The sequence below is a fragment of the Dipteris shenzhenensis genome, chromosome 2 (genome assembly GCF_047967505.1).
Source record: "Dipteris shenzhenensis isolate YYH24624 ecotype China chromosome 2, Dip_SZ_1.0, whole genome shotgun sequence".
NCBI classification, from domain to species: Eukaryota; Viridiplantae; Streptophyta; class Polypodiopsida; order Gleicheniales; family Dipteridaceae; genus Dipteris; species Dipteris shenzhenensis.
The window spans coordinates 5,681,793-5,702,277 of NC_141597.1; the positions used below are offsets into that span (position 1 = coordinate 5,681,793).

General features: G+C 44.1%; 1 protein-coding gene across 2 annotated transcripts in view; it reads left to right on the plus strand.

Moving 5' to 3' along the window:
* The window catches only part of LOC147904271 (uncharacterized), an 86,046-nt gene that overhangs the window by 48,290 nt on the left and 17,271 nt on the right, over positions 1-20,485 (plus strand). For both annotated transcript variants that reach the window (XM_087393832.1, XM_087393840.1), the window contains exons 12-13: positions 93-349; positions 652-797. In XM_087393832.1, coding sequence (XP_087249958.1) covers positions 93-349; positions 652-797 — 403 coding nt within the window. The remainder of the gene's footprint in view (positions 1-92; positions 350-651; positions 798-20,485) is intronic.

The window sequence follows — 20,485 nt, forward strand, 5'->3', positions numbered from 1 at the left end:
AAGTTGAAACACACTCTTAAATGGCTTAAAAGGAGAAAGTGAGGAGTTCAAATCTTGGTTCTTAAAAGTTGCCTTGATTACATGCTTTACAGACCTTTACTTCATGATTAACCAAGTTGTTGAGGATACAACATCACGGCTCTCATGTTTTCCATCTGGAGAAATTTATTACTCCAAAGTTGAGAAGTCTATCTGTACAGCTGTGGAGACATACCTTCAGATCACTGAGAAATTGTGCCTACAAGAGCTACTGGATAATTCTGATGAAAAACAACAGTCTTTTTTGACTCACTTCAAGCCAAACTACATGTCCAAGTCAGTGTGCATTTCAAAGACGCTTTGTATAAAGGCAAGCTACTTCAAATGTCTATCTGAAAAATGCATCGATAAATGTTGTGTTGTGTTGAATCTGTAAACTAGGAATGAAATCATTACAATCTTTCCTTACAGTTGGGAATATTTTTTATTGCATGCGCAAGTATTCAGACCGCTCCGTAAGATATGCATTCCAATTCATTGATGCATTGTTCATATATTCGTGCAGCTCTTACAGAAATTCTTGTATCTGAGGGTAAAGCAAAGATGTTCCACACAAATTTTAGATCTGTGTGAAAGTTAAATAATGCCATTATCGTTTTATTGCTTGTGCAGTTGAACAACATGCATGCAGTATTGCAACAGCAATTGTCGTTAGAGGCAAATCTGACCACAAAGTGGGAAAATTACGTGTGTACACCATCACTGCATGCTGCAACAGATGATGTAGAGAGCATGCATCAAATGAGGGACAAGAACAGGTTGAGTTTGGCTTTTCTGGATCATGCCTTTTCCGGATTAGTGCTCATAATGCATTCTAGATGTTTACATGAATGATATCCAAATCCCTAGTACATATTCAACAGTTTCAAGATTGAATCAAAATATTTCTTCTGGTGACTTTCTCCTTCATCTGAATAAGATAGTTGCACTGTTTTAGAAAGTATGGACATGTCATGACATCAGAGTCATAGTGGGAAAGGTCAGATTCAAGGATGGCCTGGAAAATAATAATGCCTATGATTGGCTTAATCCTTCCCGTTAAATTTTTCAAGGACAGCACCAAGATTTGATCCAGGTTCTCTCTTGAAGACACTTGCAACAGCAGCATGTATCTCATGGATCAAAGGATATGTTCAGCTCCATCTCTCCTTTTATGAATGTTGTTTTTAACAGCCTTATTCTTGTTCAGTCATCTTTTCACTTGTAGACACATACAATGATATTGTGGTGTAGGATAGACTAGGACTTAGTCTATTTTGGTGTGTAGTACTTGGATACTATATATACCAAGTACTTGTACTTCATTTGTATTGAGAATTCTATTGGAGTTTTTGTGTGACCACTTCTTGTTCACTTGTGTTCACAATCTTTCTCCACTTTCTCCTTCATGTGTTATCAGAGCTTCTCTCACTGGTACCCATTTCCTGCCTTGCTTTCTGTTACCGAGCAAGTTCACCGATGTCCTCGTGTGTTGCTCCCGTCACCTTAGCCCGCTCGAGGATGTCAGAGCACCTTCGTGGGAGCACTTTCGTGGGCTCTTTGAGTCGTCGTCGTACAGCTTGTGTTCCAGCCCGTACATTAGCCGTATAGCTTTTCTTTGGTGTACAACGTTTCTTTGGAGTGCAGCTTTTCTTTGGCGTACAACGTTTCATTGGCGTACAGCTTTTCTTTGGCATACAATGTTTCTTTGGCGTACAACTTTTCTTTGGCGTACAACGTTTCTTTGGCATACTACTTTTCTTTGGCGTACAGCTCTTCTGGCTTCTGGCACACAGGTTATTTGGGCATTTTGCTGAATGTACAGGTCCCTGTCAGCCTGTTCCAGTTTGTCACTTCTTCAAGTTGTGACACATTTGCAAGTCTTCTTGCGTACAGGTTCCTTTTGCAGTTGGATTTTTGGGCATTTGGCGTATAGGTTATTTTTGTAGATACACTTGGCAATTTGGTGTGCCTGAAAATGCACTCAAGGTGCATTTTCAGATTGTATTTGGGAATTTTGGTGTACAGGCACACATTTGCACTCAAGGTACATTTTCAGATTGTATTGGGAATTTTGGTGTGCCCACAGGCACACATATGCACTTGAAGTGCATTCTTGATTTGATTGCAAATTCAGTTCCACTTTGCATGGTTGATGCCATTCGTGCAGTGATTGCACAGAGCAGTCAAAGGCACTTTTATTTCAGTTGCATTTTTATTTGTAGGTGCATTTGCAGTCAATGTTTTTTTTTTTTTTTTCAAGAAAGAGACTTCTATTAAGTAAGAGAAAAAACCCACGAGAGCAAGCTCAAAGCAGAATATATCATGAAATCATGAGGATAAATAAACCCCCTCAAAATGTGGTGGAAAACAACCAAGGCTGAGGCTGAAAGTGCCACCTCAACCCTCTTGGAATATGAAGCCAAAATGAGTCTAACATAAGTGTTCTAGGTGGTCTAGGTGTGGTTTTATAGTCTAGTGAGTCCTAGACATGCCATGTGTCATATTGGGAGTTATCCCATATACACTATGGCTTTCTAGAGTCTAGAGTCACACTATATAGTCTTGTACTTGTCTATTTTCTATTACATTAGTCAACATCAAGCTATCAATACATTGTGAATATTTTGGTTATTGCCTTGCACTTGTACTTTGTTTCCTTTCATTTTGCCTTTCATTATGCTTTCCATATTTCCATTCCGTTCCTAGCTAGCTACCATGTCTCTTCATATGGTATTAGAGCCTTCCTTCCTCCTTGCTTCTCCATGAGGTAGAGGGTGGCCGGAAAGAGAAGCTGCCCTCTCTTCTCTTGGAGAAGCTCCCCTTCCCTTCTCCCTTCTTCCTTTGCCTCTCCATCTTGAGCTCTTCTCCTCCTACCCAAGCCTCACCATTGAAGACCTCGAGCCTCAGCAAGGAAGGACCATGTGGAGCTGCAGCACCCACCAATGCTCAACCAACTGAGCCGCCTCTCTGCCTGCCATCCTGTGGATCTTCTGCCCGCTCCTCTGTTCGCCATTCAGCCCGCAGCAAGCAGCAAACAAGCCCGCCATTCTGCTCACTCTTCTACCCGCCTTTGCTGCCCTGCCACGAAGCTGCCCATGCAGCTCTTGCTGACCCTACCACGAAGCTCTTGCTGACCCGAAGCTGCCCACGCTGCAGCTCCTGCCCATGCTGCTGCTCCAGCTCCTGCCCCTGCCCACGCTGCTGCCCACACAACTGCTGCTCTATGCTGCGATTCTCTGCCCACGCTGCTGCTCCTGCAAAAGTCGCCAAATCCGCCACCATTTCTCTGCTAAGTTCCTGCAATGAGCTGCCCAAACTGCCTGCATTTTTCTACAGCTCATATGTGCATCTGAATTCTCTCTCCCTCGCATTCCCAGCATTGGCATCGGTCTTCTACTTCCTGACATTGCTCTCTCACTCGGCCTAGTGACATTGTCCTCTCTCACTTGGCACGGAGAGATTGATGTAAGCTCCCGAGAGCTCCCGAGCATGACACGGCCCGGCATGGACCTATGATTGCCAGTACCGATCGATGTGAGCTCTGTATATTTCTCGACTATCGACGATTGCTTCTTTGAGTTCTCGTGGTGCCCGAGCTTCGCATCGATTGACTCTTCGAGTGCTCGTGACTTCCCCGATATTACTTATCTAATTGGTGCCTGAGGCTCCTTGCATCGATCGACTTTCCGATTGCTCATGGTACCTGAGGTCTCTACATCGACTTTTGGGTGACTCTCCATCTTTAATTTTGAGAGTTGCCATGTGAGTGCTCTAGGTAGCGGCCCCAAGGACTTCACCGACATATCTTGGGGCATCCCTGTCCAGTGCTTCATCGACATCATCATCGACTTACAGGGATGTGCACACGTGTAGTACATGTGTAGTGGCTACATGGAGGACATCTATTTCACAAAGATATATATTTATTCATTACTATAGCTTGATGTATTTTGGGGTCCTCTGTCCTAGGTAGTTTCCCTAAAATGATATGTATTGAGTATTTGTTTTTTTAATTGAGTCTAAAAGTCCTCTGCCTTGGATAGTCCTCCTAAAAAGATGTATTGTTTTTTCTATTTTGGTGTGTGGCTTCCTAACATGTCCTATTATGAAGCCAAGGGGAGATGTATTGCAGGGAGCCATGTATTGGCTTTGATAGGTCTATTTGATTATTAGGCATGGCATATGAGTTCCAGGATGTTGGTGTATTGGTCTCCTAAACCTCTAAGTTGATCATGCATCCATGCATGATGAGCTTCTAAGCCATGCTAGATGAGCTTTCTATATTATGCTCACTAGCCTCTGAGCCATGCTCACTTGCCTCTGAGATTGTGTGGGAGCCATGTCTAGTTCTAGACCAGCATGCACAGTTTTGATGACCATCATTGTCATGTTCTGTTCTTGGTTCCATTCCAGTAGTCTCTCACCTTGCCTTCATGGAGGGGTGTTGGAATATGAAGCCAAAGTGAGTCTAAAATGAGTGTTCTAGGTGTGGTTTTATAGTCTAGTGAGTCCTAGACATGCCACGTGTCATATTGGGAGCTATCCCATATACACTATGGCTTTCTAGAGTCTAGTGTCACACTATATAGTCTTGTACTTGTCTATTGTCTATTACATCAATCAACATCAAGCTATCAATACATTGAGAGTATTTTGGTTATTGCCTTGCACTTGCACTTTGTTTCCTTTCATTTTTCCTTTCATTATGCTTTCCATATTTCCATTCCATTCCTAGCTAGCTACCATGTCTCTTCAAACCCTATAGGAGTCTCAGAGAAGAAAGGAGAATCCTTCCCTGAAGAAAGAAGCCCTCCTAGCTGAGGCTGCAAGGGAGTCTCCCTACATACTCGTCCATACGGCCATCAAGGTATGTATGGTGTCTGTCCAGATGTCTGTCCAGATACTAGCCAATGTGTGCGAGGGATGAATCTAAGTTCCCTCCAATGCCTCTGTGCATCTGGCTCTCCAGATATGGTCAATGTTATTTTTGCAGTCAGGATGTCTCAGTGTCAAATTCTCTAGATTGTAACTTACGAAACTACCCCCTTCGTTAATACAAGTCACGTCTCTTGTCTTTTTTTCACAATCACGGGCGATGGCTTTCAAAATTTCCTCCCAGCCAATTCTCAGGGACCTGATGCATCATATAACGTAACATCCATCGTTGTTTTCCTTCATCCTTATCCCTGAGACCCACAATTCCCTAGATAGTTCCTGGCCACATGTCTTCATTTTAGGCCCCTTCTTAGATGCATCCTTTTTTACCCCTCTCTTGGAGTTCATTTAAAACCAATTGCCCCTTGGCAATTTGCACATTTAGATGCACCTAGGCCCTAGCCCTATTAGAACTACCTAGTCAATGCCATTCCGCCCTCACCTAGGACCTTGGCAGTTACTTCTCTTGACCATTTAATTACGCACATTAACTATTACAAAAGTTGGTCATCTAAGAGAAAATGCCCACCGATCTATCCGAGGTCATGGTATCTCGGCTAGAGCATAACATTCCTTCCCTCTTCAAGCATCAGCGTCCTCGATGATGAAATCTGAGAACGCTCTCCGTAACTGGTATACGGATTCCCAGGTAGCTTCCGATAGAGGCTGACCATGCCATGCAACCAACACCGTGGGTATCTTCTGATTTCGTATCTGCATTGTTCCTCGGTCCAGGATTCTTGTTGGTTTGCGCCTTGCAATATCCTCTATCTCCTGAAACAAAACCACACCTTCGATTAGTGAGTCACCTGTATGCAAAAATTTCTTTAAGCGCGAAACATGAAAAACCGGGTGCACCTTACACCCCGGTGGCAATTCTAATTTATAGGCTACACTGCCTATTCTCTTTAGAATTAACCACGGCCCACAGTATCGAGGTGATAACTTAGCACACTCTCCTGAAGTCAACGACTTCGAGTGCGAAGGAATTCTGAGAAAAACTTTTTCTCCTTCTTCAAATACTCTTATAGACCGATTTTCATCCGCATACACCTTGGCTCTATCCATAGCCTGGCGGATATTAGCTCTCGCAAGTGCTAGCATCTCTCGCATCTGAACTACAAAGTTCGCGGCACTAGGCACTTTCTGAGGTACTCCAACTATAGTCGGATTGGCTGGTCTATAACCATAGTTCAGCTCAAACGGACTGAACCCGGTAGATGAATGTTTCCTATCATTGTAGGCAAACTCCAACAATGGCAACCACTTGTCCCATGTATGTTGCCTCAATGACACATATGCCCTCAGCATATCCTCTAAAGTTTGGTTGACTCTCTCCGTCTGACCATCCGTCTCAGGATGATCCCTACTACTCATTCCCAACTCAGTCCTTAGTGTCTCGAACACCGCTGTCCAGAAATGACCGGTAAATCTGACATCTCGGTCTGACACTATGGATCTAGGTAATCCATGCAGACGAAATATATGTCTAATGAACAAATCCGCCACTTGCGGGGCACTAACAGACTCTCTAGTCGGAATGAAGTGAGCCATCTTGGTTAGACGATCAACCACCACAAGGATAGAATTATATCCCCCTTGTGTTGTAGGTAGCCCTACAATAAAATCCATGGAAATGCTCTCCCACTTACTTAGTGGTATTTCCAAGGGCTGTAAAAGTCCGGGTGGCTTCACCCGCTCGGCCTTACTTACCTGACACGAGAAACACCGTGTCACATATTCATGAATATGCTTTTTCATCTTTGGCCAAAAGAAATCTCGCTTCACGAGATCATAGGTCTTCTCGACTCCTGGATGTCCCGCACACGGGCTATCATGGCACTGTCGAATGACTCTGTGCCTGAGATCATTCTGACCAGGTACTACAACCTTGCCATTTCTAACTAGCATACCATCCCTTATGGTATATCTTGCATAAGTTTGGCCTTTTCTGGATGCCAGGTCATCCTTTTCACTTTCCCCGGGTTTTAACACATGAGCTTTAGGCCATAAGCTCTGGACAAACTCGTCCACCTTCTGAGTTTCTCTGATCTCGGTCATTAGAGCACTCTCTAATACCGTGAAACTCAGGTTGTGCATAATGCGAGACAACGCATCAGCTACCTTATTGTCTTTTTCTCTTCGGTACCGAATCGTTAGATTAAACTCCTGCATGAGCTCTGCCCACCTAGCTTGGCGGCCCCTCAAGTCAGGCTGTTTACAAAAATGTTTCAGAGTATCATGATCTACATCCACATAAAACTCTGAACCATACAGATAATGCCTCCATGTTTTCAAAGCATGGATAACTGCATACAACTCCAATTCATGAGTTGGCCAATTCCTTTGAGAGGGAGAAAGCTTCTTGCTTTCAAAGGCTACTGGCCTTCCCTCTTGAAGGAGGACTGCTCCTACCGCAATGCCACTAGCATCGGTTTCTAGGAACAACGGTTTCTGGGGATCAACTATTTTTAACACCGGTTCTGAGACCACAGCTTGTTTTATGGTGTTAAAACTTTCTTGTTGATTCTGTCCCCAAATAAAAGGTACTTTATCTGAGGTCAGATCAGTCAATGGTGATACTATTCCGGAATATCCTTTGATATGCCTTTTATAAAACTGGACAAATCCCAAGAATGATCGCAACGCGGTCAGACTCTGAGGGATTGGCCAAGTTAGTATCGCAGCCACTTTCTTCGGATCCATTTCTACCCCCTGTGGAGTAATTATGAACCCTAAATACTCAAGCCTAACCATACACAGTATAGTTTTCTTTTTATTCACATAAAGACTGGCTTTCCTCAAAGTACTGAACACTATCCTTAAGTGTTCACGATGTTCAGTAACACTCTTACTGAATATCAGGATATCGTCAATAAAATGTACTACGAACTTTCCGATATACGGACATAGTAAATTGTTCATAAGCATGACGAAGGTCGCTGGAGCATTGGTAAGTCCGAAGGGCATTACCAAAAACTCATAATGACCAAATCTGCTTCTAAAAGCGGTTTTATGCACATCCTCGGCTCTAATCCGGATCTGATGATAGCCGCACTTAAGATCTATCTTGCTGAAAATCACGGCTCCATGTAATGCATCTAGCAAATCATCAATCCAAGCCATCGGATACTTGTGCTTAACAGTGATATTATTCAATGCTCTGTAATCTATACAGAGGTGAAACGTATCATCCTTTTTCCTCTTTAATATCACTGGTGAAGCAAAAGGTGAAAAACTTGGTTGAATCTGCCCCAACTTGAGGTATTCTTCCAGTTGTCTACGCACCTCCGCTTCTTCAGCAAAACTCATTCTATAGGGAGGTCTATTTACAGGTTCTGCCCCCAGGATCAGTTCAATCTTATGTTGAACTTTCCGCTCTGGAGGTAACCCATAAGGTAGTTCATCCCTAAAACATTCAGAGAACTCCTCTGTTATAAGATTAGCCAGCTTGGCCATCTCACCACTTTGCGTAACATCAGTGCTAGCCGAAGACTCATCCACCGGCTCTACCGATGCTGTGCAAAGGAATAAAAACTCAACTTGAGCCTTTCTGATTTCCATCACGGAAACCAACGGTCCCTGAGGTATATCTTTTTCACCTCGTAAGACATAAAGCACATCATTCATCTTGAATTGATATACGTGCTTTTTCCAATCAATGGCTGGATTCTTCCTAGAATGCCACGCCATTCCCAGGGCTATATCTGCATGAGCAAGCTTGGTCATTTCAAAATCAAGCTTCTCAGCATAGTCCTGAATCCGAAGCTCCAACTGGGTAACCCTTTGGTCCCATACTTCAGTTGAACTTCCATCTGCCATCCTGACTGTATACGCATAGTCAGATGGACTTGTCTTTAGTTTCAGCCTCTTCACGAGCTTGGAGTTAATCACATTGTGAGTTGACGCTGAGTCAAACAACACAATGACATCATGACTGGCCACTTGTCCTTTCATTTTGATTAACTCCGTATCATTGAAGGCCGTATATCCCGTTGCTGCGGGCTTAGATAGGATGTTATCAGGTGCACTCGTCACTAACTTAGCAACAGATACACATAACAAACAAGGTACTAACCTCTGAGAAGGTCCCGCCAGTTGCATCTGCATATGTTCCGCACTGGGACTCTCCTGCATTTCTACGTCGCATTCAGATATTATCATATTAGCCGTGCGGCGGTCTTTATTCAGTGGACAATCCTTCCACTGATGTCGCTGAAGGCAGCCGAAGCACAATCCTTCAGCACAATCCTTCTTTTCTAGCTTTCTCCTTTTGTTCAGGGGTCAACGAGGACTTTGACCAAGCCCGGGCTGCCATTGGAGTTATTTTCCTTTTCACCCCAACGGTGGTACTTGTTTTTACTGATCCCTCAACCGGCTTCACCTGCTTGGTTTGGCCACTTGGCTGCGAGACACTTGTCTTTGAAACCCATTTCCTCTGAAATCCCTCTTTTCTCGGGTGCTCATACTGAGTCCCTGCCTGCACAAATCCACCAGATCTACCTCTGGCATCCTCATAGTTCAGGGCTACTGCTATAGATTCATCTAGTGTAGTCACATATTTAGCCCGAACTTCCATTTTGATCTTGTCGTTCAGTCCATAGATATAGTCTTTTAACTGAACCGACATAGGGAGAGGGTCTGTTATTTTCATGACACATTCCCTGAATTTGTCAGTGTACTCTGCCACTGACAAGCTTCTCTGACGAAGATTTCTATAAGCATCCCAAGCTCGGGATTCTTCATCAGGTGGGAGAAAGTGTTTCTTGAATTCAGCTTTGAACCCTCCCAGGTGGTTGGAGCAACTTGATCCTTCTGTTGCTTTATCCACCATCTGTCCGCTGCCTCAATAAACAGGTGTGTGGCCTCGCGGATTTTCTTTAGATCGGATCTAATCTCACAAATGGCGAAGGCTTCTTCCCACTTGTGCAACCAAACCTCGATCACATCAGAGCTGCGCTCGGTCATCCGACCAACGTACTTCTCCGGTCTATAATTAGCGATATTAGGCACTTTGACCCTTGCGCGCTCTAAGGAATGTATACTGGGCTCTGGCTCTGCTGGAGCTTTGCCCTTATCAATCCTAGATGGTCTAGCCGACAAGGCTTGCACCATCTCCCTAATCTCATTTTGACCAGCATTCACTTGAAGTTGCTGGTTCATAATCTGCTGTAAAGCATCCTCTAATATTGAAATCCTACCAATCAATGTAGGTGCTGCCTGATGTGACATCTGTTGTGTAGACTGTACTCTAGACCCACTAGGATTCACTCTTGAATTCTGTCCTTCTGCCTCCATTTGTTGAAAAGGGAAATTAAAAAAAAAAAAAAAAAATTTCTCCTTTAAAAAAAAAAAAAAAAATATATATATATATATATATATATATATAAATTTCTTTCTTCTCTTCTTATGCGAAAACCCCAAAAGTACAGCACTTCAAAATCCCTTCCTGTACAGGAACAAACTACTGCAAACTGAAAACTTGAAATATATATCCTAAAGGGAAAGAGATGCCCCCTGGATATCCTTGAAGCTCGCAAAAAGACTCTGCCCTATTGTATATTCGGTCTGTCAATCTACTGCAAACTATCAAGCTTAGCGAGAGCGTGTGCCGGCGAAGCTCATTTAATTAAGGTTTTCCATATCAGCTGATCGCTGCCATGTATCCTTCTACAGCACATTTTGTAGCGGAATTTTCAACGCTCTTCCTCAAGCTCCTCTCTTTGATCTAACCATCGCATCCTTTACCACGGCGATGGATGTAAGTGTTCCTGGACTTGTGCCAATCAGAATGCCGCCTACCGTTTTATGGTTTTCAGGATGGAAATTGGAGGACATGTATGTGATTTCTGGCACGCCTGGAAGCCTTGCTTTGCGACTTTGCCAATTTACTGCGGCAATAGGCTCCTTCAGCGTTATGATCTCTGCGTCGAACTCTACGCCTCACCTACACCGGTCGTCTACTGTCCGTCGAACAATAATTCATCATCGCCTCCTGCTCCGCTATCCCGCTCTCAGCTAGGATCTCCTGGGACTTTCTCCCTGCAACTCAAGGTCGCCGTTACGTTCCTCACCCGTGGCCCCTTTTCTGCTAAAGTTTTCGTTAATCGTTCTTCAAAACCAAAGATTTGACGGGGTGGCTGTGACAATCCTTCGCCTTCCGTTCCACAACGTGAACACGTTCGCTCTCGACGCTGGTCTGATTACGCAGCCTTCCCTTCTCTTCTTAACCTCGGCTCTGATACCAAATGTCAAATTCTCTAGATTGTAACTTACGAAACTACCCCCTTCGTTAATACAAGTCACGTCTCTTGTCTTTTTTTCACAATCATGGGCGATGGCTTTCAAAATTTCCTCCCAGCCAATTCTCAGGGACCTGATGCATCATATAACGTAACATCCATCGTTGTTTTCCTTCATCCTTATCCCTGAGACCCACAATTCCCTAGATAGTTCCTAGCCACATGTCTTCATTTTAGGCCCCTTCTTAGATGCATCCTTTTTTACCCCTCTCTTGGAGTTCATTTAAAACCAATTGCCCCTTGGCAATTTGCACATTTAGATGCACCTAGGCCCTAGCCCTATTAGAACTACCTAGTCAATGCCATTCCGCCCTCACCTAGGACCTTGGCAGTTACTTCTCTTGACCATTTAATTATGCACATTAACTATCACAAAAGTTGGTCATCTAAGAGAAAATGCCCACCGATCTATCCGAGGTCATGCTATCTCGGCTAGAGCATAACACTCAGAATGAGAGGTTTGGTATTATGATGACCGAGGGTGATAAGTTGGAAGAACCCACTATGATTTGTGATAATTCATGCTCAAGAATATTCTGGTTGGCAAGAATTTATGGGACATTGTGAGTGGTGATGAGACTAGGCCAAGTGTAGCTTGTTCTAGCTCATCTTATACTACCACTGCTACTTCTACTACTTCTTTTGCCACTCCTGCTACTACTGAGGCAAAGAAGAAGTTTGATCGTAGAAATGCCCAGGCTTTGTTCTTGATTGCCTTATCAGTGAAGAGGCACATTATGATGACCGTTAAGTCACGCAAAGATGCAAAGGATGTGTGGGACAAGTTGGCAAACATGCATCATGTGACAAGGGTCATTGCAATTGACAAATAAACTCATGGAGTAGAAGATGCAAGAAGGTCAGACCATCACAGAGCACATTACCAAGATCACTGATCTCACAGATCAGCTTGCAAGTATTGATGAGGAAATAGAGGACAAGAAATTGGTCTCTATCACTCTCAATAGCTTATGATGATATTCCTTTGGATATAATTCAGTTTGAGGATGATGATATGGGTTCTCTAGAGGATACTCCTTCCTCTGATACTTCATCTAGTTTGCCACATGTTAAGGGTGATTCTCCCTCCAATGTTCCAGATAGCAGCCAGCTAGTGAGAAAAAGCAGCCCAATGTTTGAATACCATTACCACTGTCGTGGAGTTGGTCAACCTCAAGATAGAACTCCAAGTGGTACAGCTGAGAAATCCATTCCAAAATGGGCAAGGTTGACCATTCAGGATAAAAAGGATCAGCCTACTGTGGGAAGAACCAAGGCAAGCACAAAAAGTGCTCATGGACAGGTTAATTTTGCATTGATGATGTCTGTTATGGAAGCTGAAAATCAGCCTCAAAGGTTTGAGGATGCTCAAGGACATCCTTCATGGTAGAAGGACATGGAATCTGAAATCAAGTCCATTGAAAAGAATGCCACATGGGATTTGGTTGATGCACCCATTGGTAAAAATATTGTGGACACCAAATGGATCTATAAGGATATATACGGTCAAGTATCATTCTGATGGTACTGTGGAAAAATACAAGGCCCGTCTTGTTACCAAGGGGTATGCTCAAGAAGGGGAAATTGACTATGAGGAGACTTTTGCTCCGGTAGCCAAGATGAGTACCATTCATTGTGTCATTTCTCTTGCTGCAAGCAATCACCTGTAAAGGAACTCCCAGTCTGGAAAATGCTCCCATCCAGGTGGAGCAAGTAATAGGCATGTCATCTGTGTCTACCTAATCCAAGGGCAAGGCTGCATCAATCTGTCGGCCTCTCCCTGCACTTCCTCGGAGATTAAGAACCATCTAGGCCTGTCGGTCTGTAGGAAGCTTCCTGAAGGCTTTCCATGCTCCCATAGTAGATGCAGGGCCCCTCTCCCATCTTGGCCACTGCATGTAAGGAGAAGCTCCAAGTGGTCTGCCATGCTCATCCAAAATCCTGGTCTGCCATGCTCATCCAAAATCCTGTCATTCCACATGATAGGTTGCCTTTCAATCACTTCACGGGTGAAAGGGGGAATCTTGTGAAGAGTACTCCTGAAGCTGGCCCATGCTTTCAGGATAGCAACCATAAGAGGGGAAGAGGGAGATCTGAGGTGGGCTGTGGTGAAAACCCATCTGGTATTGTGTGCCCAATCCTCTCCTGAAGTGGGCGTGCGAGACTGTAGCATCTGATAAAGAAATCCTTCCAAGGCTCTTGCCTTAGCATAAGTCCTCTCACAACGACCTTGTAGAGTAAAGCTCTACACTTTAGATCCGGGTCGATAATATTCAAACCCCCTTCTCTTGTAGGAATAATCAAGGTCTCCCAAGCCACCCTGGCTGTAACATCAGATGTGCCATCTAGACCACTCCATAAAAAGTTTCGTATAGGCCTCTTAAGCTGAGTGATACAATCCCTAGAGTGGCACCAATAAGAGCAAACAAACCAAGCTGTGGCTAGAAGAACTTGGTTAACCACCACCACCCTGGAAGCCAAGTCAAGTTTGGCTGAGCTCCAGAAAAGGAGCTTTCTTTTGATGCTCTCCAACACTGGAGCAAACTGTTGTGAAGGAGAGATGCCCACCCCAACCTGGCAGCCCAAATATCTAACGGAGATGCCCCTCTGTACCCAAGTGAAGCCAAAATCAATACCCCAATCCGGGGTGTCATCATCGCAAATCCAAAAACCATTGGATTTATGCCAATTAATGTGTGCACTTGCAGCTATGCAAAATAAATCCAAGGCTGTCCGGAAGGAAGTGAGCATCCTGGGGGAGGCATCCAAAAAAACTGCCGTGTCATCTGCCAACTCACTATCCAGGAGCTCTTCTTCCCGGCGGATAGGAAGCCTCAGCCCATAAATATCAGCTTGAGATCTAATGTAGATACTCATAGCTTCCGCCACAAACAGAAAAAGAAAAGGGGCAAGAGGACATCCCTGGCGGACTGATCTGGAAATCTAAAACCTGTCCCCTCTTACCCCCCCAATGAGCACCTGGCTATGGGCTGATCTGTAAAGAGAGGATACTCTTCTAATCCATGCATCTGAAAAACCAAAGCGAGATAGAGTACCCTCTAAAAAATCCTAGTCTACTCTGTCATAAGCTTTCTCAAAGTCCAAGAGTAGAATGGCCAATCTCTGGCGGCTTGGCCCATTCTAAGGCCTCCCAAAATGATAAAATATTATCAAAATTACTTCTGCCATGCACAAACCCTGTCTGCATGTCATGAATCAAATCTGGAAGAAAAACCTGTAGCCACTGACTAATGGCTTTCGCCAGAATCTTGTAAAAAGGGGCCCAATAGAGTGATGGGTCTCCATTGAGACACATGATTCCTATTGCCCCCCTTTGGGATGAGATGAATGAGACCATCTGTAAGTGAGTCTGGCATGTGACCAGAGTTCCACACGCCATGCAGGGCTGATGTAATGTGATCACCAATCTGCTCCCAAAAAGTAATAAAAAAGGAAGGGGTAAGTCCATCCGAACCTGGGCACTCTAGAGAGGTTATTTGGCAGTGTATCCGTGTATTGGTGAAGGATGAGATGTATGTTTCTTTGGAAGCACCTTTCACCAATGCAGAATTCAAGACTGCATTACTTGCCCTTCACAAGGGCAAGTAATGCAGTCTTGAATTCTGCATTAGTGAAAGGGCAAGTAATGCAGTCTTGAATTCTGCATTGGTGAAAGGTGCATCCAAAGAAACATACATCTCATCCTTCACCAATACAGGGATACATTGCCAAATAACCTCTCTAGCATCATCTATAGCCTGTGTTGCCCGGATCTACAGTAAGAAGGGATGCAAAAAAATTTGAAGCTACACGCATGACAACATCAGGATCTGATTGTAACACCTGTCTGAGTCAACAAGCTACGAGACACTATCTCTACTATGTTTGGGCCCATGAGTAGAGAAAAAGTGTTTGTTGATCCTGCCATCCATCTGAATCCAAAAGGATTCTTGAGCATGAAAGGCATATTCTGCTCTCTGATCCAACAAAGTCTGCATATGAGCCCTTGCTATAGCAAGGTGCTCCTGAATCCAAACATCTGTGGGCCTCTTCTGCTCTTCCCTCTGAAGGGATGCTAACTACTCCCAATGATGAGGTCTGGTAGGCCTCCAACCCCTACAGCTGAGCTGGAATTTTCTGGCATTACTAACGAAGCCCACTATCTTGAATGGCTGAAACAGTACCTCCAACAAGATATCGTCTGTGGATCTGAACAGCCTGCCCCCCGAAGAAACATCAAAGAGTAAGGCATCCTCATGTGTGTCATGAAAAGACATCACCTGTAAAGGAACTCCCAGTTTGGAAAATGCCCCCATCTAGGTGGAGCAAGTAATAGGCATGTCATCTGTGTCCACCAGGCTGCATCAATCTGTCGGACTCTCCCTGCACTCCCTCTGAGATTAAGAACCATCTGGGCCTATCGGTCTGCAGGAAGCTTCCTGAAGGCTTTCCATGCTCCCATAGTAGATGCAGGGCCCCTCTCCCATCTTGGCCACTGCATTTAAGGAGAAGCTCCAAGTGGTCTGCCATGCTCATTCTTGTCATTCCACATGATAGGTTGCCTTTCAATCTCTTCACGGGTGGATGGGGGAATCCTGCGAAGAGTACTCCTGAAGCTGGCCCATGCTTTCAGGATAGCAACCATAAGAGAGGAAGAGGGAGATCTGAGGTGGGCTGTGGTGAAAACCCATCTGGTACTGTGTGTCCAATCCTCTCCTGAAGTGGGCGTGCGAGACTGTATGCATCTGATAAAGAAATCCTTCCAAGGCTCTTGTCCTGGCATAAGTTCTCTCACAACGACCTTGTAGAGTAAAGCTCTGCACTGTAGATCCGGGTTGATGATATTCAAACCCCCTTCTCTTGTAGGAAGAATCAAGGTCTCCCAAGCCACCCTGGCTGTAACAGCTGTGCAAAATAAATCCAAGGCTGTCCGAAAGGAATTGAGCGTCCTGGGGGAGGCATCCAAAAAAACAGCCGTGTCATCTGCCAACTCACTATCCAGGAGCTCTTCTTCCCGGCGGATATGAAGCCTCAGCCCATAAATATCAGCTTGAGATCTAATTTAGATACTCATAGCTTCCGCCACAAATAGAAAAAGAAAAGGGGCAAGAGCACATCCCTGGCGGACTGATCTAGAAATCTAAAACCTGTCCCCTCTTACCCCCCCAATGAGCACCTGGCTATGGGCTGATTTGTAAAGAGAGGATTACTCTAATCCATGCATCTGAAAAACCAAAGCGAGATAGAGTACCCTCTAAAAAATCCTAGTCTACTCTGTCGTAAGCTTTCTCAAAGTCCAAGAGTAGAATGACCAATCTTTGGCGGCTCTGCATGGCCCATTCTAAGGCCTCCCACAATGATAAAATATTATCAAAAATACTTCTGCCATGCACAAACCCTGTCTGCATGTCATGAATTAAATCTAGAAGAAAAACTTGTAGCCACAGACTGATGGCTTTCGCCAAAATCTTGTAAAAAGGGATCCAATAGAGTGATGGGTCTCCATTGAGACACAAGATTCCTATTACCCCCCTTTGGGATGAGATGAATGAGACCATCTGTAAGTGAGTCTGGCATCTCACTAGAGTTCCACACGCCCTGTAGGGCTGTGTAATGTAATGTGATCACCAATGTGCTCCCAAAAAGTAATAAAAAAGGGAGGGGTAAGTCCATCCGAACCTGGGCACTTGCCCTTGTGAAGGGCAAGTAATGCAGTCTTGAATTCTGCATTGGTGAAAGGTGCATCCAAAGAAACATACATCTCGTCCTTCACCAATGCAGGGATACACTGCCAAATAACCTCTCTTGCATCATTTATAGCATGTGTGCTCAGATCAAGCTGCGAGACACTATCTCTACTATGCTATCTCTACTATGTTTGGGCCCATGAGTAGAGAAAAAGTGTTTGTTGATCCTTCCACCCATCTGAATCCAAAAGGATTCCCGAGCATGAAAGGCATATTCTGCTCTCTGATCCAACAAAGTCTGCATATGAGCCCTTGCTGCAGCAAGGCGCTCCTGAATCCAAACATCTGTGGGCCTCTTCTGCTCTTTCCTCTCAAGGGACGCTAACTGTTGGCGTTTATCAATGTCACATCTGAGAATCTCACGTCTCCTCAAATCAGTGACTGTATGATAATAGTCACTAATTTTGGATGTGGCTGCAGCTACCTGAGATGGGCGGATAGCTCCACCCTGTATGTGAGAAACCCAAATCTGTAAAATATCCTCGCAGTTTGCCATACTTAGAGCAATCACTGGCATCCAACTTGTGTTTCTAGATAAAAAGGATATCAGTAGCACCTCCAGTGACACCTGGATGAATTTGATTCCGGAGTCATATTATTGTTGTACAAGTAGGACAATGCCCTGTGATGGACATGTCCAAACCTAGCATGCCATAAATCAGCTTGGGAAGTGTTTGCTACAGCCAATACCTTCTCATCATAAGGCTGAGCATCAAGCTTGTATAAGCCTCTGTCATATGTGCCTGTTGCTACAACCTTATATCCTTTCTTTAGATCTTTGTTCCTGCATTGCTTATCCTGAAATTCGACCAACATATGTTGATCATGGGCAATGTTTGAAACTGAAATCAGATTTTGCCTAGTTTTCCTCTTCTTAGTTGTGAAAGCCAAAAGAACTCTAGTACAAAGAAATAGAAGAACCCTATATGTGGGTCTCAAACCAAACTCAGCTAACTAAGGTGGCATACTAACTGAGCCACGAACTAGAGTAGATAAGGATAGCTGTCATCTAGCTACTATTCATGGGCGGTGTACCAACCACATCTGCAGCTAACAAGTCTGTGACATAAATGCACAACGGTCACCCTGGCATATCACGAGTGCAGCTCGATATGTCAACACTCCCCCTCGAGCTCAATCCCAATTCCTGCACACCAAGCAGGTCTCTGAACTTGCGCAGCTTCTCTGCGCCCAATGCCTTCGTGAATATGTCAGCTACCTGATCCTCTGTGCTGACATAAACTAGATCAATAAGGCCTAGTAAAGCCTTCTCCTGCACATAGTGATAATGCACCTCAATGTGCTTTGTTCTAGCATGATAGACTGGGTTATTTGCGAAGTGTATACTGCTCATGTTGTCACAATAAATGACAACTGGCCCATCTGTAGACTGATGCATATCATAGAGTAGCTTATGCAACCAAGCTACCTCACATGCAGCCATTGCTGCACCCCTGTACTTAGCCTCTGTGCTCGCCAAGGCAACTGTAGGTTGTTTCTTGCTGCTCCAAGTGACTGCAGTACTCCCAAAAGAGAACACATATCCACTGGTAGATCGTCTATCAGAAATACTACCAGCCCAATCAACATCAGTGTATCCATGCAACTGTATCTGAACCCCAGCCTCATAAAATAGTCCATACTGCAATGTGGACTTCACATACCTGAGTATGCGTCTAGCCGCATACAAATGCGGTTTCCTTGGAGCCTGCGTAAATTGACTTACCAATCCAACAGCATAGCTCAAATCTGGCCTGGTAATAGTCATATAAATCAAACTTCCTACTATGCATCTGTACATAGTAGGGTCTTCCAGAAGCTCACCTGCATCTGCGCTCAGCTTCACATTTTGCTCCAAAGGAACTGAAATAGGCTTACAGCCTGTCATCCCATATTTGGACAGCATGTCCAATCCATACTGCATCTGCAAGAGCTGTATCCCACTTGGTGACCTAATCACCTCAATGCCCAAGAAATAACGCAGCTCTCCCAAATCCTTCATCTCAAACTTCTGCTTCAATAGCATTTTCACATGAAGGATATTTTCATCACTATCACCTGTGATGATCAAATCATCAACATAAATGACAAGCAGCATAATACCTTTCTTTGTTTTTCTCACATAAAGCGAGAAATCTGCCTTGGAAATTTGAAAGCCAATAGTGACAAGATACTGTTCTATCTTGTCAGACCATGCTCTAGGTCCTTGCTTCAAGCCATACAAGGCTTTCTTCAACGTGCAAACAAACTCAGGATGAACTGCATGAACATAACCTGGTGGCTGCTCCATAAATACCTCTTCTTGCAAATCACCATACAAGAAGGCATTCTTTACATCCATCTGATGTAAAGACCATCCCTTTGATGTAGCCATACCAATGACTGCTCTTACGGTTGCCATCCTTGCAACCGGACTGAATGTTTCTTCATAATCAATGCCATATGTCTATGCATACCCCTTGACAACTAATCTTGCCTTGTATCTGTTCACAGACCCATCTGCATTGTGCTTGACCTTATAAACCCACTTACAGCCAATTGCATTCTTGTCTTTAGGCAAAGGCACCAATTCCCATGTAGCATTTGCTTCCAAGGCATCCATTTCTTCATCCATGGCTTTCTCCCATTTTTCTTTTCCCATGGCTTGCTCAAAAGAAGTGGGTTCTGGTTCCTGTATCACTTTGACCATATATGCATAGTGAATGGCTGTAAATCCATCATATTTCAGTCTATCCACAAGATACTTGACTCCGATAGACCTGCGCAAAATAGGCTCACTACTAGGTGCTCTCAAAACATCCCTGGTCTTCCTTACTCCAGGTGTAACAACAGAAGGAATACCCAACTCATCATCAATGCTTTGTTCTGAGCCACTGGATTCACCATCCACATAAGAGTGACTTGCATTCACATCAAACATGGGCTGATCTACCTTCTCTTTTCCATTTCGTGATACCTGCGTACCACTATCTACATTGCTTTGAGGAGATTCTCCTGATCTCAATCTGCCTGTTCATGGCGAAGTATGTGAACCACTGCTAGAGGACACTGCAGGTTCACTAATATTTTGTGACTGCTGCTGCGAATTTTGTGCAACATTACCATTTTGTGCATCTACATCAATCATCACATTTACTGGTTTATACCAGCTGCTTATCTCATCAAAAACAACATCTCTGCTCACTGTAAACTTACGAGTAGACGGGTTATGGCATCTATACTCTTTCTGCTGCAGAGAATAATCAATAAAGATGCACTTCTCAGCTTTTGGATCCAACTTGGACCTCAACTCATCTGGCACATGAACATAGGCAATGCAACAAAAAATTTTCAAATGAGAAATATCTGGTTTCCTACCAGTATACATCTCCTCTGGCGTCATGCCATGTATTGCTGCAGTGGGAGTCCTGTTCATTATGTAAACTGCTGTAGCAACTGCTTCAGCCTAATAATAATCTGGTAGGTCTTTTTCATTTAGCA